This window comes from Gallinula chloropus (genome assembly GCF_964237585.1).
Source record: "Gallinula chloropus genome assembly, chromosome: 3".
In the NCBI taxonomy this organism is placed as follows: Eukaryota; Metazoa; Chordata; class Aves; order Gruiformes; family Rallidae; genus Gallinula; species Gallinula chloropus.
Window position 1 is genome coordinate 27,403,335 of NC_140087.1, and position 23,456 is coordinate 27,426,790.

General features: G+C 44.3%; 1 protein-coding gene across 1 annotated transcript; it reads right to left on the reverse strand.

The window, feature by feature from the left end:
• Positions 1-11,314: 11,314 nt before the first annotated feature.
• On the reverse strand, positions 11,315-23,161 carry PLAGL1 (PLAG1 like zinc finger 1). The gene is made up of 6 exons (XM_084262321.1): positions 23,094-23,161; positions 21,964-22,076; positions 19,569-19,718; positions 15,892-16,011; positions 13,845-14,341; positions 11,315-13,460 (listed from the first exon to the last, which is right to left on the reverse strand). The coding sequence occupies exons 3-6, from the start codon at positions 19,656-19,658 to the stop codon at positions 12,188-12,190; spliced, it is 1,980 nt and encodes a 659-aa protein (XP_084118447.1). The 5' UTR covers positions 19,659-19,718; positions 21,964-22,076; positions 23,094-23,161; the 3' UTR covers positions 11,315-12,187.
• Positions 23,162-23,456: the final 295 nt, after the last annotated feature.

Sequence of the window (23,456 nt, forward strand, 5' to 3'; positions counted from 1 at the left end):
CTAGTTTGACTTCTGGAGTTGTCAGGTTACGTGTGCTGGAAAGCAGCTGCTGCCTCTCAGCCTGGGGCTATTGCGCTTCCAGCAGTGCAGATGGGACGGACAGTGATGCTGTTTTTCAGGGGAGCCTCCGCTCTGGAATACCTACTGAAACTCAAGGGACTAATAATGCAGATCTCGGTCCCTTGAACAGGGTCGGTGTGTCCTCCCTCTTAAGCAGGAAAGCAAGCCAAGTGTGTGTGGGGGGAGTCCAGCAGGACTGCTCCTACTCGCCAGCCCAGTCTGTTCTTCTCTGCAAGTCGCTATTTGTGCTGGCCTCCAGCATGTCCCTGAGCAGAACAAACTGGAAATGGCTTCCCTTTCTCAGTTGTGTTGAACTGCAGCTGTACTTGGACAGCTTTTTAAAGTTTTGCTGAACTCCTTCAGGAGTTAAACTGAACCCAAAATAAATCTGTTTCAGCTGCCTGCTCCTGAGTATAAGTGATTTTAAAGCCCGAGTAAGGAAGCATCGTTAACAAAGTGTGATTTCAACCCATAAATGACTGTTTTCCATCACATCCCAGCTGAGACATAATCCAATATGCAGGAAAGTCTTCAACAAGAAGCGCAAGCCCTTTGACTCTCTGAAGCAGAGACTGCGGGGAACAGAAATCACTGCTGTGAGGAAGCAGCACCCAAAAATGGTATAGTTAAAATTGAAGTGGGTGTGTTATCTCCATATGAATCCTTTCATTCAGTAACGCTATTGTTTCCTCCAGGACAAAGCCTGGATGTTGTGGATGAGTCTCACATATGTGCTTGACTGGGTGCCAAATTCTTTCCTCTCCCTCCCTGTGCTCCTAGTGTCTGAGAATATTTCTCCGTTCAGAAGCCAAACCAGTAGGTGTCATGACTACTCTGGGCACAGAAGAGTCTCTGCTCTTCTAGGAAACATTCATGTGTGTATTTTAAAGACTATGCAAGTCCCTGACGATTTCCACTTCACTTGGATCATGCTCCTCCAAATTTAAGATGGTTGGTGCATGAATAACACAGATTGAACCTGAGAGCTGTCAGTAGCCCCAAATCTTCCACAGATGAAGCTCCATTGGTTTCCCAGCTATTGAACTCAAGGGTTTATAAATATATTTAAATTGAACTTTTGAGAGCTGGAGGTGAAGAGGCTGAAGCTCTTACTGGAACAAGGAGGGTTTTTTCATGCATTGTTGGTGAGGAGGGCAATACATGCTTATGTGCAAGTGTATAATTTTACCCATAAATGTCAAATTACTGCTTATTTGGTATCCACGCAGACTGCCCTTGTAAAATGTTCTTTAAAATCAGTTGTGGGAAGAAATGAAAGTGCACAAAGGTTTAAAGCACGAAAAAGAGTCTGGGAAGTGGAGGAGAAGGGAGGGCGTTGGTCACAGTACCTTTTCCATTACCTCTTAAGCACCCTTTGGTCTGCCATGACTGGAGCGTTTTGTTGGAGGGCATTGTTCTTTTATCCATCTTCTGGTGCTGTCAATAAATGACAAAAGACTAAATCAGCTTTCCTGTGCCTTTCAAAAACAACAAATGTCTTGTGTTTGTAACATTTTTCCTTTCCCTAGGAAAAGAAGAACCCTCACTTTTTTAAGATTTTTCTCTGTCCCATGCAAGGGGTAAATAGTTTGTGTCTTCCTGCATTTCCATGGCAGAAGCAGCCAGAGAAGAAATCTAACTGGAGGCAGCACCATGAGGATTTTATTAATGCTATTCGATCAGCGAAGCAGTTCACAAAAGCTCTGAAGAAAGGCGACCCTCTCCCACCTCCTCCCCCACCAAGCATCAATCCAGGTTTGTGGTGTACTTTATCTTCTTACTGATCTTGTGCTGACCTTTGACAAAGCACCAATCTCTTATTATACACAGGTGGGCTTCAGTTTTACACCCCTCGACACAACACAATGTGAACATTAATTCCCTCCGTACTGTCTCATTTTCAGCTGTATTTCCTGGCTGAAAGTGAGTAGGAGTGCAGTGTAGGGGTGGTGGAACAGAAGAGAAAACTAACTGCTCCTTTTAAGTTTAAAGGCAGCAAGTTTTGGGGCTGATCTTGAGCAGTGCTTAGGGAAGAGAGCTGGGGCGTCTGTGTTCCCACGCAGGCTGTAGCACAGTGTAACAAGAGGGTGAAATACATCCCCTCACCATTCAAAACCAGTGCGATGCACACAGGCTTCCCACTCCCAGCCGGTGGCTTTTCTGCTGCCCCCTTCTCCTGCGTGGTTAGAGCGAGTCAGGCAGAAAAAGACGGGCCTGGCTTGCTGCTGATAGCAGATGTGGTGTCTGCAGAGAGCTCGCTGCCTTACAAGTCACAGACCCGAGGAGATGTACATACAGCCAGTGGTTCTCGTGATACGTGATTTATGAAATGTGGGAGCAATCTTGGACAGGGGCTCAGTGGAGTCCCGCCTGCAGAGGGAAGGAGGAGGAGGAAGGGGGGGCTCTCTGGGCTCACTTCCAGAGCAGGAATTTGTGACTGATAGGAAAACCAGCTGCTGTGATTCCAGCCTTTCTCCTCTTCTAGATGACAGCAATGCAGTATGAGCAGCAGGACACATCTTCCTTCCTTGATTGGGGTCAAGCTCCTCTGAATTTCCACTGCTGATTTCTTTAAGGACTCTGTTATTTCTTGACTGACTACTAACCCCTCCCTTGCCTTTCCTTTTCCCTCTTGGAGGAAGCCAAGTTGTGCAAGAGCAGCGGTAGTTGTGGAGAAAGAAACCGGAGAACAGCTTTTTAGGAAAGACGTTGCCGAGGGACCTAGTGAGCACGTATACCCTGTACTACAGGACTGTATATCCTGTACTGCAGGGCCAGAGGGAAAGCAGAGGAAATGTAGCTGAACAGCTTTTAGCAGAACCAGGACTGTGACACTGTCTCAAGTGACCCTCAGAAGCTCTGCTGTGTGTTCTTCACTGTGCTGCTTCACACCCAGAAACCTGGCTAGTGGACGTGCCGCAGCCAGAGGGGCACAGCTTCTTAAGCAGCGTTCTGTCCATGTCTGAAGGGAATGGATTTTGCAAAAACAGCTAACAATCTTGATGACTGATCTTCAGAAGTAGTCTTGAAACCATTGTTTCAGATCTGGTGTTCGAGGAATTTCTAAGTACAGCTTTTTCTGCAGATATGTTGATTGTGAGATCGGGGGTGGGTCTAGGACAAAGATGATAAAATCTACTTTTATTAATCCCCAGGGGTTTATTTCTGAAAGCAATTACTGTTTGCTGAGTTACAACTGTAAGTGCATGTTTTGGGATCCTGAGTGCTTTTCTGGAGGAGGTTTTTGTCCCTCTTCTAAGTGGGTACTTAGGGGCAGATGAGAACTCACCATGGCCACCAGCTGATGGAGCCGGGTATTTAACTGCATCTTGCCTGCTCCAGTACAGCGGGGCCATTCTTCTCCTGCGGTGTATAAACTGTGACACAGGCTGTTCCTTTCTTGTGCCCAGACTACATTCAGTGTCCCTACTGCTCAAGAAGATTTAACGAGGCTGCAGCACAGAGGCACATAAAGTTTTGTGAAGAACAAGCTGCCCGCCGTGCCTTTGCTGCAAAGACCACCAGACAGGGTTTGGTAAGCAAACTTGCCTTGTCCTAGACTAGCCAAACTAGTTTCTTTTGAGTAAAGAGCAACATCAATATAAAACTTGAGATTCCAGGGAAGTGGGTAAAATCTTAAGGTATTTGCTGAATATCAGCTAGGAGTTCCCCAAAACTGGAGCCCTTTGTCTGATGTAAAAAGGGACAGAATGTGATAGTACGAAAAAGTTGGACAACGATTTCTTCAGGCTCTTCTGTGATCAGGTTCCAGGGCAACAGCTGAAGGGAAGGAGAAACCTGGCAGCTTTTGTAGTACACAGAGAAAGCTCTTCCTGTACATGAGGGGTCCCTGCTGTTGGCAGGGTTGCTTTTCCTTGCTGATTTACATAGCTTATTTACTCTCTGGTAGCTGGACACAAGGCCAAAGGACTAAGCCCCTTTGAGGAACTGGAAAAGTGGAGCTAATTAGGAAGTATAGCAATAGGACAAGGGGTGATGGCTTTAAGATGAGAGTAGATTTAGATTAGATATTAGGAAAAAAACCTTCCCTGTGAGGGTGGTAAGGCCCTGGCACGGGCTGCCCAGAGCAACTGTCTGCCCCCTCCCTGGCAGTGTCCAAGGCCAGGTTGGATGGGGCTGTGGGCAACCTGGGCTAGCGGAGGGTGTCCCTGCCCATGGCAGGGGGTTGGAACTAGATGGGCTTTGAGCAACCTTCCAACCAAAACCAGTCTCCAATTCTGTGATCTAAGTTGGTAGTGTCTGAAAGTGAGCTCTTACTTTATTATTTAAAAAATATGAAATTAAACCATTCCTTTAGAAGAGTATTGATAATTCATTTTCTGAAGATGTTTGAGAATATTTTACCTGTTTTGGGCGGGAAAAATGGCTTCAAATGGGAAGGCATGCACCTCTCTTCCGTTCCTCCTTACTGCTGCTTCAACAGCAATTTGGAGAGTTGTCACCAGGCTCTTCTGTAAGCCCTTTGTTGGAGTTGAGTGTATGTTGTGCATCTTCATTTACTAGGGAATGCAACCAGCGACCCAGAGAAAATGCCCAACCTTGACACCTGCTGTGTTATCCCTTCAGAAGAGAAGACAAGAAGATGCCAGTAGAGATGAACCTCGAGCAGGTATGGAGCTCATTTAGCCACATTTGGGCTTTGGGTTTTTTTTCTCCAAGTCTGGCATTTGATGTGGAATCCTAAACTCATTCCCATGCAACACTTGTTAGAAGTGAGAAGGGTCAAAAATATCCAAGTGGATGATGTTGATACTGAACGGTTTTCAAGTCATTATCCTGATGGACTGTGCCAAGTTGTATTCACAGAGGTTTTCATGTGGGTTCTCAGGAGGGGCTGCTTAGTTCTGTGAATTAGAGGTCCTCAAACAGAAGTATCTATAAAGACCTTAAATGGGCAGCCTGGCTGCGAGGTTCCTTCTGTTTCATAAAGGACTCCACAACCTTCAATATTTGATGTTAAGATTTATTCCATCTTCTTTATTTTTTCTTAAGCTCATTTAGACAAAACACCAAGCTTTGTATGTTGTTCATTCCGTATGACTTCAGCCCTGTTGATTCAGCCTTAAAATTAGCACTACCACAGCCCTAAAACAGTTCCCTCTAAGCAGGATTCTGTATAATATGCTTGCTAGCACCCACTGCTACAGGTAATCGTGACCCATACTCAGTCTATGTTTAGAAGCTATTTTATAGTTATTTTAATGTGGGGGTTTTTTGTAGTATAACCCATGAATTATAACATCTGCTGCTCTCTGTATCAATACCTTTGATCCCTGTATTTCTGGGGCTTATGTTGAATTCACATAGGCTGTAACTTTTATGGCAAATACATGTTTAACATCATGATCTGCAGAGATTTCTCAAGGAATGCTGCGGAAAACCAGGAAATCTTTGGGTGGATCTACCAGTAAAAAAGCTTCAGGAAAGTCTGGGTAAGAAACACATTTTTATTTCAACATTATAATCTAAAGGACCATGTTTGTTTTCATTATATACAATATCCGGTCGCAGCATTTGCAGTATGAATTATTTGTGTTAATTAAAGCAGTGGTTGGCCCTGAAAAAATTTGCAGAGGTCAGTCCCCAGCATAGGCTGCTGAGAGGAGTCATTTTGGTGTTAAATGTCCTTTGTTTTGGAGCAGCTCCATCTCAAGTAGGCAGTGGCTGTGTTGTGCTGCAGCAGACATCTCGAGAGGAGTTGCTTCTTGATAATGCAAACCTCTCTAGCAGGTCTTGTGCTGTCATGGCATGTTTCTGTTGTCTTCAGCAAGGAAGATGCCAGCATCTGTTTCAGTAATCATGATGTCAGGATGACAGTGCAGAGGTTCTCCCCTCTTCTCAATGTTTACTTTCCCAGATGATGATATTTGCTGCTTCTGCTCTTCAGACGATGTAATCAGTTGTTCCCATCTTGGGCCATGCAGTCATGTCAGAGCATCAGCAAGGCCTTCCAGCCCCCACTTAAGGTCATTGTGGTGGTGTTCTATGAGGAAATGACTCAGATGATCAGCATCTGGTACCCTCATGATATGCATACCACTGCAGAAAATGAGATCCTGGCAGGAAATGTGGCCAAGATGGATTTTCTGTAGCTGGCAAGATATTTTGAGCCTGGGAGATGAGCTTGTAACAGTGCTTGGAGTGTGGGAGGACTGGCAGTCATCTCTGCAGTCTGTTGCAGAGACTCACACTTGAAGTCTTTGCAGGGAGAGTCCTTCTATGTACAGTTTTCCTGTCCTTGATTGCTGGTGGTCTGTGGCCAAGGGCACATAGTGTGTTCAGTCCACAGTGCCATCACCAACTCTACCTACCTCCTTCATTTTGCCAGCTAAAGGAAAAGAATTTTGACAATACCAAGTGGTCTCATCTGGTGTTCTCCACTCCCTGGATTACCTCTGACTCTAAACAGTGTAGTAACTTGTACAGTTATCACACAGGGTCTTGCAGACCATTGATACCACCACTGGTCTCCAGGTTTAGCCTCTGAACTCTGAAACTGAGAGCCTGACAGGCTGGGGGAGGAGGCATCTCTTTCCCTGAGGCCACAGGCAAATCCAGGTACCACCTGCACTGTAGACACTGCTGCCTGTCCTGGGCTGACCACACAGAAAAGGATTTGGGTGGTTTGGTCAGCAAAGCAGAGGTTAAGAAGTGCCTCTGGCCACCTCGCTGTCTGGTAGCAGATCCTGGACTCCATAGAGATCCCTGGGGCAAGATGCACAACCATGGAGATAAGAGTGAGGGAAACTTTCTATCCCAAGGGGTTCCCAAGAAGATGAAAAGCTGCAGTGCTGCAATGCCCAGCCCCCTCACCACCTTTCTCCAGTCACCACATACACAACCCACATGTAAGGTTGCAACCAGTTTATAGAAGCCTGGGGCAGCCTGTGCCTCGAGCAGGTCCACACTAGCACCCAAATTACAGGAGAGTGCCCTGTATCTCCCTGGGAATTGTGGAAGCAACTGGCTTGGATGAGCTTGTAGGCACTGGGCTGTTGGCAACTGCTTCGTTGTCTGTAAAACTTGAGCTTTGTCAGGAGCTTTATACTTTGGGTTAGTGGAGACCAGTCTCAGTGTGACCCAGGAGTGCTTTTTAGCTGACAGCAGGCAGCAGAAAGTAGCTTTGAGTGGTGAAAACAAACGTTCTCATCCTTAAAGTGCCTGGAAATGGTTTTCAGGATGAGCTGCTCAATCACCATCCCAGGGACTGAGGTTTAATCTCAGGGAAAATGGAGTAAAATGTAAAAGCAGTTTCCACACAAATAACAAGTGTGTGGCTTGTTGCTGCTTTCAGGCCACAAAAGAGCACCAGAAGATAGAGCTGCTGGGTGGCAGGGCTGTCTTAAGGTTTTCTTCTGACGCTTTATCGAAGACCTTCAGCAACACGAATCTCCAGCACATCTTCCACCTAATGTGCTACACACACCATGTTCAATAAAGTAAGCAAACTGAAGTGGTTTGTTTTGGGTTTTTTTTCCCCCCCTAGGCTCCCAAGCCAGCATGCTGCCCTTTTTATAGTTGTGAGATTACTTGTTATCAGCTGCCGAAATTTAATCAAACAGTTGCCCATGAGGGAAAGGATGTCACCAGTTCCTCCTTCAGTGGTTTTAACAAAATGTAGGAAGACCCAGCATCACAGGATTTTTTTTCCCCAGAGGTTTTGGGTTTGTTTTTTTTTTCTAATACATTGAACAAGTTAAAGGAACATTTTATTTAACACAGTCTCCTAGTAAACATAAATGATAAATCATAGTGATTGATAAGCAATAGATGACCACGTGTGCTGTGCATCAGCACTTGAAGGCCAACCTGAAACCAAATCTCATTCTTCCATTAAAAACTTCAATTGCTTTTAGAAATTGATGGATAAGACAGAAATGTCATGGAGTCGTATCCCTTATTTTTTTGGCCACCTGATCTATTAGCAGCCTTGGATCACCCTGCAAAAAACCTTCAACGTTGCAGTATGTTGGGGTGTTGGTTATTTTTAGCCCAACGGCTCCCAATAAGGCTTTTCAATTAAAATCAATGAGGAATGTTCTTGTCTACTAAATCTTTACTGAGTAAATGAAGACGAAAAGCAGTTGGCCACAGCAACTATAAATGCCAGGCTTTACAGTTTAATTAAAGTCTACTTAGGCCTTAGCTAATGGTGGTTAGATACAGAAAGGCTGACACTGAAGCAAGCATAACTTCTATAGCTAGACTCTCTTAGAAACAATGAGCAGGGCCTCTTGCCAGGAGGAAGGGCAAAAAAAACCCCAAACCATACTAGACTACCTTGTGCAATGCTGCCACATGTTTCTTTTAAACTTAGCAAATAAACCCTTAAAAGTTAAAGCAAGTTTTAGCATGTTCTGGGTCTCTCCCTGCCCTGCTTCCCCTCCATCATTTTTATCCATGTATAACGCTGTTTAGATGTAGTGAAGAAGAGTACTTTAAAATTCTGCTAACAGAAAAATGAATCAATTGTTAATCTATGAACCTTGCTGCCCTGTTTCAGACTGGCTGGGAAAAACTCTTGAACATTAACAGTGATTAAGTGGTTAAGAAAATGGAGAGTCCCAACTGGAGCTGGTAAAAGCAAAGGAAAAAGAAATTAATGTGATTTCTGATAGGGAATGGGAAATGAGCACTAGAAATAGACATGTTTACATAGAGGATACAGAGTCCTTTGTTCCATGTAGTATAATTTTAGCTCTCAACATTTTTATCTCTACTATGATGTGTGGTAAAACCCCCTAACATCTCCCAGAGGGTCAGTGCTACAAGTCAGACAAGGTTTATTTTTCCATTCCGGTTTCCTTGCCGCTGTGCCACTGCCATGGCCTGTCCCACCTTCCCCAGGCCACCTCCCTGCCCTTGCACCCTCCCCTCCCCTTCAGAGGAGGAGAAGGCTGTTCAGGAAAGACGGGAGCGCTGCCAGCTGGTTGGGCTGCCTTCTTCCTCCATGGTACCCTGATGTGCACGGGGCCACTGCTGTCACAGCCCTGTGTTGAGAGAAGGACTGTGCCACCAGAGATGTGCTGCCACTCCTGCTGCCTTCACCACCATCCCTGCCTGGTGACCCTGCCAGCACCATCCTCTCGGACACCAGAGGTAAGCTGAGGGACAGCCGGTGAGGCCTTGCTGCTGCCTCCACCCCTCTCCCTCAGCACTGCCTTGCCTCTCATCTGACCCCACCAAAAGCAGACCATTGCTCTTCCAGCAGTGCGCTCTTCAGGCCTGCACCGGGCAAGTCTGCTGTGCCTGAAAGCATTCATCAGCCTCAGCTACTGACGGCCTCTCAAAAATGCTCACAGGAGTCCTCCTAAAAAAACATCTGTGAGACAGCCCGGCCCTGCTTCAAGTATTAGATGACTCGGGGGGGGGGGGGGGGGGGTGTCTCCTGGGTGGTGAGAATTTTAAAACAGAATGATTTTTCTGCAAAGATGACCTTTTGCAATAACTCCTCTTCTTTGTGATGGGCCATCAGCTTCCTCTGTATTGATGATGTCAGGAAATCAGAGAAAGACGACTGAATGGACAAAAGGGTAAAAGCTGCAGTATTAGACACTTTGCTCTATGTGGAGACACCACCACACTGTGCTTTTTAAGTGTGTCAATATCACAAGTGGCTCTTTACTTTTTTCAGTCGAGTGAATAAGGCTTGGGCTTTAACTCATGGTTAAGCATATGATAAGCATCTCTCACCAACGCATCTTTCCATGTTTCAGAAGAGGAGGCTGAGGCTGGGCAGCAGCACCCCTCTCAGCAGCTCAGAGCCCAGGCTGCTACAGTTGAGCAGCACAAAGAACGTGGGCACCCGTTTAGCCCAGTGTTTGCACCATGTTTTCTTTTTCACATCACGTTTCAAATCAAAGGTGGGTATGTCAGTAATTAGTTACACCTCTCATAGAAGCACATGCCAAAAGGACATGATGTCTATTAACAGTATACGGTCAGGCAGTGCTACAAGACTTATGGGGTTTTTACAAGTATATAAGCTTGATGCCAAGTGAATGCAATTTGCATGAGCAAAGTAAACAATGCAGTCAGTGAATATATAGATACACACACAAACCTTCCATGCTTGTGTGAAAGTACAAGCCTAGTTGTAGAATGGGCACGTGATGTCTGCAACCTTCTTCCTACTGTGCATCTCATGGCACCTGCTCTGTTCACTGCTATTGGCATTACAAGAACTACCTTTAAAAAAAATCCCTTCTGGTTTGCCCTACGCTAAAAAAATTTCATAGTCAACCCCCCCCACCTCTCAACAATGTATCTGAAGAACATATCTTGCATGAACTGCAATAATACAACTTCTCGTTACTCCCAGTACTTACAAACTTGTAAGAACATCTGGATCATTGTAGCTGTACAACGTCACTGTAGTTCATTAACAGCAAAACAGCAATCGTTTAAAAACGTATTTTATTTGAAGCTGCCTGGAAATGCTCCTGTGATTAATGGGCGGAGGGAAAGAGGACATGCTTGCTTCATGCTGAATCTGCAACGATCATTAGGTACTGTTAACTGGCTTTGGATTTAATAGAAGGGTAGGTCTTTGAGAGTTTACTCAGATTCAAAAACTCTGTGTCTGTTTTAGCTGCACCAGAATCCCAAAGTAACTAATTGCAGCTTTTACTAAAACCAGGATTTTATTTTTTTTTTGCAAGTATGGGTGAAGCAGGAAGGTGAACTGTGAAGAGTTTGGGATGGATTTTTAATGACATCATCTCATGGGAGATGTGATTTTTTGCCATGTCTGCTAGGTCACGCACCGGGTGACAGGGCTGTCACATCAATACAACATCAGCTGGAAAGAATGCAGACCATATACCCCAGCAAACAAACAAGTCCCCGTGGTTCTGGTTCAGAAGAAGCAAAGGCTGGAAGGCCCATTGCAGCTGTCCCAACACTACTGAGCAAAACCCCTGGTGATTAAAACAGCCTTGGCCACTATCACACCCACTAATTTCAGGTAGCACCTGTGAGACAGGTTCATAACCTGATTTTGAGCGGGGCCCAGCGTCATCTCACCACCACAACCCTACTATGAGCAGACCTGCCACTGGCCCCACCAGGCCAGGGTTAGCTTTCTATGAGGAATATGTGTTTCATATGGCTACAATTTATAATCATTTCCCACACTAAACCAAGGCCAATTTTATCAACAAAAGGTGAATAAAGGCCCCTTAGGTAGAAAGCATTATATTTTATTGAGTGTTAAATCAATCACGTTGTTGACTCAATGGGCTAATGTGCTTTACTAAAGAGAGGGAGAGAGAGAGAGAGAGAAAGAGAGAGCAGTATCTGATACCTTGCCAGATCCAGCTCGAGGTGAAAATTAGTACTTTGCTCAACCCTTTGTGAAAAATTCGCTTCCCATTCTGACTGCACATATACAAAGCCATTGGTTCTTACACAGTCATGCCAAGTGATAGTTATTTCCTGCCTCAGGAGAGAAATGCAGGAGAGGAGATGCACGCAGCTGAAGTGCACTTCAGAAAACAAAATCTAGTTAAACACAATCGCAATAGTGATCATTTTCATTTTCAGACAAGTGAAACAAGGAGATAAGATTTACTCTTGGAATGATTCTGATTGAAAGATTCCTAAAGTTCAGTAATTAAGTGCTTAACAGAAAGCTATTACATCGATAAATCGTTCGTTAGAGTTGCCATGTATATAAATTTGCTATGATTTATGGCTCATTACAATTATTTCCTTGTGATTTCCCCTTTCTTCCCATTCACCCCAGCCCTATTTCTTCTACTGCTGCAGGCATAGGTTCATGTGCCTGTTATGATGCTTTGCTATCACTGAAGATATTTACTCAGTTGTTTGCGTGAAAGGAAAGAAACAAAAAATATAGAGGGTGTGGAGGGAAATATGTTAGTTCTACTGTCATATGCTAAAAAACTAATAGTAGTATGAAAAATAGAGCTTCTTGTTTATTCACATCCTGAATTTAACTACCGTGTTCGTAATGTGCTTTGAAAACATCTGGGGCAGTCTTTCTTCACAACAAAAGAAAACCAAACCCACCCCATCCTAACAGACTTAAGTAAAAGCACAGTCTTAAAAAAAGAAGGAAAAAAACCCCAAGCTACTGTGATAATTATTTGAAGGCATGGTGGAAATGAGGCAATGTTACAGAATTTGTAGTGGATGGAAAGGAACGAGGAAAGTGATGCAGCTGGTTTATGGCCATCCCACTGGTTGCTAGCTGAAGACCTTGCTGTTGGCCAAGGCCGTTCAGCCTGTGTGATGGCTCCTCTGGACCAAATGCCATTGTGATGTCCCCAGAAGTGTTCTGGTTGTCACCTGGTGGAAGCTGCCAGAAACTCATCACATGAGTGAGGTCCATGAAAGGCAGGCTCGTAGTTTCAGCTGCTGCCTCTGTCTCCTTGTTCACTGGGTACTTGTTAGTATCCCCTACAGGCCCTGAGGAAGCTTCTTCCAGATTGATTTTGTGGAGAGACTGAGGTTCTGGTAATGGCAGGTCCTCCAGAAGATGCCCGTTGTAACCTTTAACATCCACTTTTATAGGGAGATTCTTGAGGGATCCTGCTGCAAATGAGGTAGAATGAAGGTCGTATTTATTAGGCTGATGAAGGTTCAGGTTGGCAGGAACGGCTGTTGAGCATGGCGTGGGATGGACAGCTGGAAGGCTGTCGGCACAGCCCATCCTTTGCAAATGAGAAGGTTCAAGAGGAAGAGCAGTCTGTAAGCTTGTCTGGGAATGAAGATGTGAACAGTTATACTCCTCTGATTCGGAACTGTTCATAATCCCATTCTGCACAGAGACCCTTTCAGGAAAAGGGGACATTGTGCTGGCATCTTCCTTCAGTCTGAATGGGAAAAGCTGGTCAAGGAGACCCACAGAGTCTCCATTCTGCAACCTGCTCTTCAGCAGTTCTTGTGGATGAGTCTTCCTAGTATGGCGAGTCAAGTGGTCCTTCCGCCCAAACCTCTGGGCACAGAACTGGCACAGGAAGTCTTTGCAGCCCGTGTGAACGACCATGTGGCGCCGCACGTCCTTACGGGTGTAGAAGTGGCGCTCACAGTGGTCACACTTATGTTTCTTTTCCTTGGTATTGCCAGTTGGTTTCCCTGCATGGCTTTTGAGGTGCTCCAACAAAACTTCAGTACCTCCAAACTCCTGGGCACACACCCTGCAGGTAAGGTCCCCGCTGGTGGCTGCATGAAGAGCCAAGTGTCTCTTATAGCCCAGCTTGGTGTTGTACTTCTTGCCACATTCTTCACACTTGAAGGCCATCTTGTTAGGGTCATGAGTCTGAAGGTGATTCTTTAGATGGTCTTTCCTGTGAAAAGTCTTTTCACAGTAGCCACACTGGTGAGATTTCTGTGGAGAATGAGTGGCTGAGTGCCTAAGGGGGGGGGAAAAAGAAGTTATTTGCATTTACATCATTTACATTCCCTCCAGTACACAGTGCAGCCTCTAGATTTAAAAACACGGGCACTCGTGCAGGAAGGCATTTTCACACGTTCTCAGATTATCAGTAAAAGCCTAACTTTTTAAGAGGGAAGGCATTGATAATAAAGCATAGAGTAGGTTAAAATTACTCGACAATCTCTTTTAGAGAAGCCACTGCAATTGAGGGTGATTAGTTTTCTCCAATTCTACCAAAACAGGAGCAATAAAAAGATCAGAACTTGGGACTTAACTGTCACTAGGACACCCCAAAGGAAGAAGATGCCCGTGTTACTTTCCCCACACCCCCACAGGAAAAGGAGTGCCTTCAAAGCTGTACCTGAGCAGTTTATATTTGGAAATGAAGGCTTTTGTGCATCCGTGCTGGGCACACTTGTAGGGGCGCTCCCCTTTGTGCGCGTACGTGTGGACCGTGAGCTTGTCAATGGAATCAAACGCCTTCCCACAGAGTCGGCAGGGGTAACTGTCCGGCTGCTTCACTTCTCTCCCCTTCAACAGTGCAGACCGGCCATTTCTCCATTTAGGTATAAACCTCACAAGAGCATCACAAGTGCTTCCTGAGCTGGCACAGCTCAGCTTTGCAGCAGAGGAACAAGAGATGGTCCCGTAGCACTGAGCAATGCTTTTGCCCAATGCCGCTCCTCTCAGTTTCCCTTTGAGTTTGCTCTTTGCTTTTACAGGTCCCAGTTTATTTGCTGGTCTGAACCTGGTAGTAAGGACTCGGTCTTTATGGATGCACTGGTGAGATTCCAGCAGAGCAAAAGTTGCAAAAGTGCTTCTACAGCTGGAGCATATCCAAGGGTCTACGGGCTCTTTCTGCAACGAGAACACAAACAGGTCTGTCTTACTGTTCTAAGGAAAGGTCACATTCTTCCCACTGACCCTACATCTTCTCCTGGGCTTTCCCAACACCTGTTGTTGCCCTTGGTGAGGACAATGTACTACCACACAGCTGCTCAGCTAGAAATGGATTCTCTCTAGGATTCTACAAGCTAGAAAGAAAAAAGAAAAGAAAAAAAAAAAAAGATTGGCTAAGTACTGACTTCCATGGTTTTGTTTAGCATTTGCTGCAACAATCCTGAGTCCTTCACCTTTGTTTATCTGCCTGTACTGAATTCCAGTCTGTAAGTTTGTTCCTTTTATGGAATTACTCCTAAAAGCAGCCACAAACTGTACGTTATCCGCAGACTGACATCATTTCTCTCTTACTGCAACTGTAAAAAAATCCCAAAGCTGGTGAATGTCTAATTGGGCAGGCTGCTGCACACAAACAGATTTCTGCCATACGGGATTGCCCTGTGTTTTGGGCTGACTCCATGCTTTACCAATGGTCAGTGTCTCCAGAAGAGTCTTCATTCACCTGGCTTGACAGTTGGCATTAGACTTTCTTAAACTTTGTAAGAAACACCTCGATTTGGGACATCTCAAGCCTATACTGGTTTAAAGGCATTAAAATTTTTTCAGCAAGCCACACATTATTTAGAATTATTTCTGTGGGAACAGGAATTCTACCAATATTTAAATATTGACATTTAAAAAATTTCAATGAAAAACAATTACAAAAAACCCAACCATCACTGACAGATAATAGCTGTCTCTACATTTTACTTCATCTGCTCATAAACTTCCCTTTCTTTCCATTGCTCTTGGGTGACCTTGGAGAAGACAGTGAGGCTACATCCACTCAATCTTTACTTGCAGATGGAGCACTCCTCTCCCACCCATGCCTGATGCTGTGGCCCTCCCACCCCTTCTTTCTGGGTATACTCTGAGGCTCTCATGCAAAAGCAGGAACAGGGTTACATTCCTTCTTGGAGCCCCTCTGAATTCCTGGTTCTATCATATTCACTGTTGAACATTCCCTTCCAGCTTAGCCATCAGTCTTCTCAGTCATGTTTTCAACCCTTTCCAACTCTTCCTGTCAGTTTAAGGATACCTTCTATTGTACAGAAGGGAATATACTGGGACTAAGAGGGAAGGGTGATTGCACAGCAAAGACCGAAATAATCAGTGCATTATCTCACCAACCAGTCAGAGCAAAACAGGGGAAAATTGGCAAGAGAAATTGCAGCTGGACAGCTTGATTATTGACAAATTACTGCCAATCTCAATGCCTTTTACAACACATGCTGCTGGGGCCACTTAACTCCTGGCTGTATCTAATGGCTCCATTGGATTACACACACAGGAGAGGAAGAGCAGCCTTTCTCTGAGTACCTGGTTGGTCAAAATTGCTCTGAGCTTTGTGTTAGCCAACTAGACTGCAGTCTACTCTAGCATGACCAGAGTTACAGAAACAAAGCAAGCACGTGAATTGTGATTTACTCTGTCTGGGGACAGCTTGAACGCAGACCAGAGATACTTACTGCTACTGGAGGCAAAGGACACACGTCAGATTCTTCTTTAATGAAGACTGCAGAAGTTTCCATAAATTTGGCATAATCGGCAGCATACCATACTTTCAGTTCTGTGTGGGGCTCAATTGGCTGTGGATGGAAGAAATTAGCACATGTTTACTTGTGCCAATTTTCCTATGCCAAGTAATACTGAAGACTGGAGAGGGGGGCATATGCACAATCTGTGTCCTTGCACAAGCCGCATCCTTTGACTCTATATAAATTATTGGCTACTTAGTTTCACGATTTGAGCACTTTTTGAGCATTACTACACACCACAGTTTGCCACTTTCACCATTTCTAAAAGCAGAAATGCATGTATGTGCATAGATATTTGGATGGCAGTAGCATGAGGGGTGCCTCAGCCCTCATGGACTTTGCTCGGTGACATGTATTTGTCTGTGGCGTCCAGAAATCCATCAGTCCTTCCAAGGACTATCCCATGACCATGCCTTGACATTCTGAAGCCCACCAGACACAACACTTAACTACAGGGTACAGGCAAAGGAAAAATGCATCGTGAATGCACAACAGCTTGGGTACCTCCTGGATGTCTTGCACTTACGGAGTGGGGGTGCAGAGTTAGCAGTATGTGCACTGCAAGTCAAACTTGGACTTGCTTTTGTGTATGAGGCTCACTAGGCTTTATTGCACTTCTGCCCTCCTTTCACTGAAGCCTTCCCACACAGGACTAAGGGAGCCCATAATCTGCAGTCCCCTGTCCAGTCATGCCTGCACAAATCTCTCTTTGGACTGGACTATGACCTCCTCTGACAAATACTTTCAGTCAATAATACAGCAAATAGAAAAAAAAGAGAGGTGTGATTATACTTACTGGCTACAGATCCATTATTATTTAAAAGCAAAGGAGAAAACTAACTTTGGGGCCATGATTTATATGACTCCCTGGCCCTGTACACAATTTTCTTCATCTGTAATAAAAACCAGTATTGTTGCAACAGGGGTAGATCCAATCTACACTATATGTGTAGTTTTCTTTAAACTAAAGTAAACTTGTGCCACTAAAAAGAACAAACTAGCCTGGAGAGAGCAGCTGACTCTTATTTTATAAAATGTGACATTTGAAAATGCACTTATTTTATAAAGCTGTTGTTGGATAAGCGTGGTAGGTGAAAGATAACAGGCAACTGTGTGCATAATGTCGAAAACTGAACTTTTGAACTCCCAAGCACAAGCCTGCTTGCTAACTACAACCAGTATGGATTGGGTTTACGTTATGATAACACCTGACCTAAACAGGAATGGTGTGTGCTAAATACTCCACTTCGTGAAGGACATGAGACAGCAACTACGAGTCCAATCATGCACTGTGGTCCTCCAGATAGTCCGTTCAGACAGAGAACCTCAGGCTTGGGGGAGCTCCACAGAGACAAATGCCTGGGGGTGCCCCAGGACCTTGGCCAGTGACACCCAAGACTGGTACCCACAAAGAAAGAGCTGCACAGCACGATGCTGTCATGACTTTCTGCCTGGCATTCCTGGAGCAGCAGCAATCTCCACTGTGGGAAGCTGAGACCTAGCCAAGACTTTGGCAGGAGAGAAAGTGCATCAGTGTGTGAAACAGCCAAGTAAGGTAAAAGCCCAGGTCTCAGTAAAACTGACATCAAATGCCAGTATCCAAATCCACCACAGACTGTCATTTACTCTGTCTCACCTGGGACAGTAAGAGAAGGCACATGAAACTCTCCTGTGACCACAGACAGCAACCATGGATGATTTTTACTTCTTCATAATTCTATACTTTAATAAAGCACTCATTTCTAGGGATTGCAGCCATTAGGTCAAGAAGTCTGCTAACACTGCAGTTGGTACAGCACTGACAAGTATGTTTTTGTAGCTGCAGTTTCATGTCAGCACAATCCCTTCACTGTGAAAACAGTGGTGAGAGGAGCCGATCCCTCTACTCCCGGTTTACCAGTCTTCATCCAGAACATCCTGAGCACATCTCTCGATCACCAGCCCTACGGCAGCATCACGCTGTGACCAGCAGGGTGTGCCTAAGCGTAGCAAAAGGCCACGGCTTGTGCTGACCGGCACAAAGCCTGCGGGATGTCACGGCACCGTCAGTGATACTGGGACTTAGGAGAAATAAAGCTACAGTAATTCCCTATGCCACACAGCACAGTAAAGGTTCCAAGACACATTCCTCATCCTAAGACACTCTTCGTGTCAGTGTAGAGGATGCAACTCTCCGTTAACACCAATGAGCACAGTTGTGCTGAAGTCAGCAGCCAGCTGGTTCGATAGTTCTTACATTTTCCTGGAAATGGTAAGTTCCCAGTTCATAACTACAGTTTGTTAGAAAAGCATTTTTTCCTGCTTCTCACATAGAGCACGATTAACCGTGTCAGTTAGACAAGTATAGCGTGCAGTCAGGCTGAGAGGGGATCTCATCAATGCTTTTAACTATCTAAAGGGTGGGTGTCTAGAGGAAGGGGCCAGGTTCTTCTCAGTGGTGCCCAGTGACAGGACAAGGGACAACGGGCACAAACTGGAGCACAGGAAGTTCTGTCTGAACATAAGAAAAAACTTCTTTACCCTGAGTGTGACAGAGCACAGGGACAGGCTGCCCAGAGAGGCTGGGGGGTCTCCTCCTCTGGAGATATTTGAGACCCATCTGGACACAATCCTGTGCAGCCTGTCCTAGGTGTCCCTGCTTTAGCAGGGGGTTGGACTAGATGGTCTCCAGAGGTCCCTTCCAGCCCCTGCCATTCTGGGATTCTGTGAATTTAAAATCAAATTGAAACTTAAGTAGTATGGACTGCATCAGAATCTCAAACACAGCCTAACCAATGTCTCAGACTGTCATGTACTGTCTTACATTGATTTTATAAATATTTATTTTAAAGCAACTATACTTCAGGCTGTTATAAAAGTCTTTGACGGTGCAAAATGTTGTCACTGTTACCTTATTCTCACATCATCACCGTGTGGCAAATACTTTTCTCGCTGTGCAGAAGAAACAAAAATAAACACTGCTATCCCACAGAAACGCCAAAGCAACAAAGCCCAAGATTACATGTTCCAGTGTCGTTTATAAATACTGAGTACTTTGTTCTCTCTCATGAAGATGCAGTCCAGAATCTTTTAACATAAACTGATTGTTTCATGGCAACATTGCAGCATTGTAAGTTCTGCAGTTCAGTCTTTGGATTTAATAAGCTCAAAAAATAGTACCTAAAGAGTCCCCTTAGCAGCCTGCTCCCAAACACCTGGTAATTGTGCTCTGAATAAAATCTGCATCCAAAAATGAAATAGAGGAAAGGAATGTGTGTGATGAAGAACTGCTGAACGTAACGATGCCAGCTAATCTCACCAGGTACCTACCTGGAACTGAGGAACTTCACATTATTCGAGTTTAAACACTGCCATCAGGAACGGGATTTCTGGTTCCTTCTTCTCAGTTTCCTCACTACCCACAACAGCAAGTGCACATCATCTCTTACTGGAAAAGGCCATACACTGCTTGCTTAATTACAGATTGAGCGATATAAAAGGTGGTATGTAATAAAGACCCAGTTGGCAGAACAGAACCAACCTTTAATCTGTAAAAGGGTTAGCCTTTCAGAACCTCTGCCTATAAATCTCCATTTGGATGACGGGTGAAGCAATGTGGGTTTAACTACCTTAACAGTTGTGAAGTAGACTTCTCCACAGTGCTGATAAGCCACAAGGGTCTGTTCTTCTTGGTTCCGGGCTAGCCGGACAAACATCATCCAATTTCCACAGTCTTCATTGGGAGTGTCCAGAAAGTACTTCCCTCCATCTTTCAATACCTGAAACAAAGGGGGAGGACAGGAGAAAGAACATGATAAAAATGAGTCCTGTATAGAGGCACATTAGTTTTCTTTAACTTGGAATCACACCTATCGGTTATTTACCCTGTCCTGGTCATATGTCCTTTGAAATCCTGGTTGTTTTGGAATAGATCACTCTGACAGAATACCAAGTGCAAAAGAAAGCGAAGACTGAATACCTGCCGAGCTACTAAAATAACTGTAGACCTTTGTGTGCATTTCCAGTTTATATTTCATCATTTTTTTGTTACATAAAGATAATATTATACGAACTAAGTGCAGGCATGTAGAAAGATAAGCTTTATGCCTTAATGTACTTCCTGAGTACTCGATAATCTCAAACTTCAGAGCTGTATTAATGCTACATTTTTCATGGAACAATTGTATAGCTTGTGTAATAATTCCAGAGAGGTAACATACAATATAATGGCATTTTGACAGTTTTCTCTTTTTTCCCCTAACAATGCAAAAGTAAATACAAATGCACAACTGTGCCAGAAAGATCTGTTTATTTTTGCTTTACTTCATTCTTCCTAGATTCCTTTCCAAGACAATGCCTCTGTGTGGCAAATGCTCCCGACCTCATACAAGACCCATCTTTTCTGCAATACAGTTTCAAAGCTGCACCACAGATGTCAGCACTGCATGACCATGTGTCTGTTCTACTAACCATGTAACCAAGCATTTCATTGCAGAAAAAAGTTGCATTTCCATTGCCTCTGGGAACTATTTTATCTAACTTTGTCATGTTTCTGATGAAAACACCTTCCTGTTGGACAATTCTGGTCAAATATCCAGAATGCTGCTAGGGAGAAGTCAAGGCAGCTACTGCTGTCACATAAGAAACCTGGGACTTTCTGAAGAAGAAACAGCCCATTCATCAGCCAGAGCTGTGCTTATCACTACATACTTTTGAGCAAACGGGCCTGACTGATAGAGGATAGGGTGTGGTTTACAATGGCTTGGTGAAGAGGAAGGAACTGGGTGCTTAGCTCATCCGTGCTCACGAGCTTGTTGGCCAAGTGCACTTTCTGCATTTGTAAGAATGTTAAGTGTCTCATAAAAACACGGAGGAAATTTAGTTACAGAGAAGAACAAATCCTCTCTGGTGCATACAGGCCATGAAAAGCCCGCAGATGGATAGTGTTACTTTCCTGGAAGACCACTCACGTGACTTCCATGAGCAAATGGAGTTTAAAACAGTTACTGAAGCTTTTACTTTTGCTCTCAAACACAATTACAGAAGCATCCATACCCACGCCCTCCCCACAACACAGTGTTTTCCAGTCCCAAACCTATGGAGAAAGCTCAAATAAGTCATAAAGCATGCCACAGGACAGCTGCTGCTGGTCCCTCTCTCCTGGAGGTAAGAAGGCTCCATAGGAAGAGCCATGACCTGTCAGGAAGTGCTGACAGAGGCTGTGGCTTCACTACGGACTCGCTGTATGAGAGAGGTATGCCCAGGTGTAACCCCATGCAGCAAAATGCAAAACTGGGGTGTAGAGGATTATGATCAACTATCATTCCCAAAGAATTCCTGTGGGAAAGGATGGGCATGGACAGATGTCTAAGCTAGGCTAGTCCTGAGAGGTCCTATTTGTGCTGGATAAGGTACAAACAATAGTGCCACGATCCAGAAGAGACGAATGGTGTCTGTGCACACAGCAAGAGATGGTACCAGCCCTAAATAGTAATCTGACTAAATAAACTGAGTTAGTGCACTGTATATCAAAGCTTATATACAATATAAGCTTAATATAATTAAGTAGTGTTTCCCCATCCCTGCACTGTTCCTCCCTACTAAAGCAGGTACCTCACCACATATTTCTGCCACTGTTGCTATCTCAGTGCACAGATTTCACCGTCTCATGGTGTCAAGCACATATGCTTTTGTTTTATCTGAGAAGACAGTACTATCCTTGGATACTTTCAGTAGTCACGTCCCGTGAAAAGTTTGCCAAGAGCTGTTAGACTGGTAAGTAAATCACCCCACAAATGGCAGAACTAGAAAGCAGGAAAAAAACTTCTGGAAAACACAATACATTGGAACACTGTGGTACTGCAGGTTATGCTGTGCTGCCTAATAATGTGATTTACATTCATATCTACAGATCAGAAATACAATTAACTAGATCAGACGGCAAATTGACTGGTTAAAATACTTAAATACACACGAACTGTTAAAAACACACATGCACTTCAGAATACATCACTGGGCTTTTACCTGCAGGACTAGCCTGCTCTCATCATAGCGGGTCAGTTTTGTAGACAGTTGACCAACATAAGGACCAAACTGTGTTCTCTTCTGTATTACTTTCTTTGCAAATACTCCAAGGACTGTGGATGAAAAAAAAAAGACCAGTCTAATATTAATACAGACATCATGAACTATTTCTTGTATATTTACAGTTGTGAAATAAACACAACAGTGCAGAACACGTGAATTCTTCTACACAGATAACCCAGGTACCCAATTCTAATGGGAAGAATCTAAAAATGTAAAAGATGTACAGATATTTTTATAAAGTGGGTATTACACTGAATACAAAAGCATCTAAAATCCATGATGACATTAAACTGAGTATGCAACACAAATGTGTCCTACAAGCTGATGTTATCCTAGTGGTCTTCTTGTCGGTGTCATTTACAAGGCTGTTCTCTCCCAATCTGAGTGGAGATTATCTATAAAAACACAACATTAGCCATTTTAATCAATCTACTTATTCTTTTGTCCAGTACCAATGGTGTGACACAAAAGGTCTTTCTGCAATGCAATCTAGGCAGCACTAACTTTACACAGGTAGCTGTGGAAAATTTGCTCACTGAGGATGTTATTCCCTTGTTCAAGTTTGGGCATTCACATTCCCCTACCCTCAGGAGGAAACAACAGTCTTTTCTAAAATATGAACTGAAAATGCTGAAAAAATGATCCCCCTGTGTTCTTCTGAGTTTGCAGGGGGTGGATGGGGGATGTTATTTACCATTTTGCTTCTGACTTCTTTCCTGTTTTGCATGCTTGGGGAAAAGGAAAAAAACGTAATAGTGCCTGGCTGTTACTATTAGATACAAATTCGTCACCCATTAAGCTTGTATCAACTGAACAGAGCTAAAGGATTGCTCACAGACAAATGTCACACCAGCTCTGGCTAACGTCCTGCCATCAGTCTGCACTGACGCTACTAGAAATCTGTCATAAAAAACAGCTGAAGGTGAGCTTTAGCTGTGCTCAGCTGAAAACAGTCTTCATGCTGATAATACCCAATATACCTTGAGTTATTCATGAAAACAAACCAGTGTTATTACTTTCACTTCCTCTTTCTCAGATGTGGGGGAAAAAAGAACCAAAATACTTACTCTGCTGGTTTCCAGCTCGTAGCTCCAACACTCGCAAGGTGAGGTAATGAGGTAGGGTGAGACGGGCTCGGCTGGGAATAACCCTGTCTTTAGCCCTGATGAGTGGCCCGTGGAGTTTGCATTCTCCTAGAAGGCTTTTGCCGCAATCCTCACACCCTACAAACCCAGAAAAGGGAACCTGTTACTAAAAGTGGCATATGCTGCTCTCCAATTTAGTCTCTTCTAATTTCGTCACCTTGAGAACAACATCTTGAATTGCCAATGCTTTCCTTCAAGCCACTGTTCTACATTAGGCAGTGAAAAGATTATCTGCAAGCAGCACTGAACTAGGAGGGTCTGAAACAAGAGCTCCAGTTTGTGCAT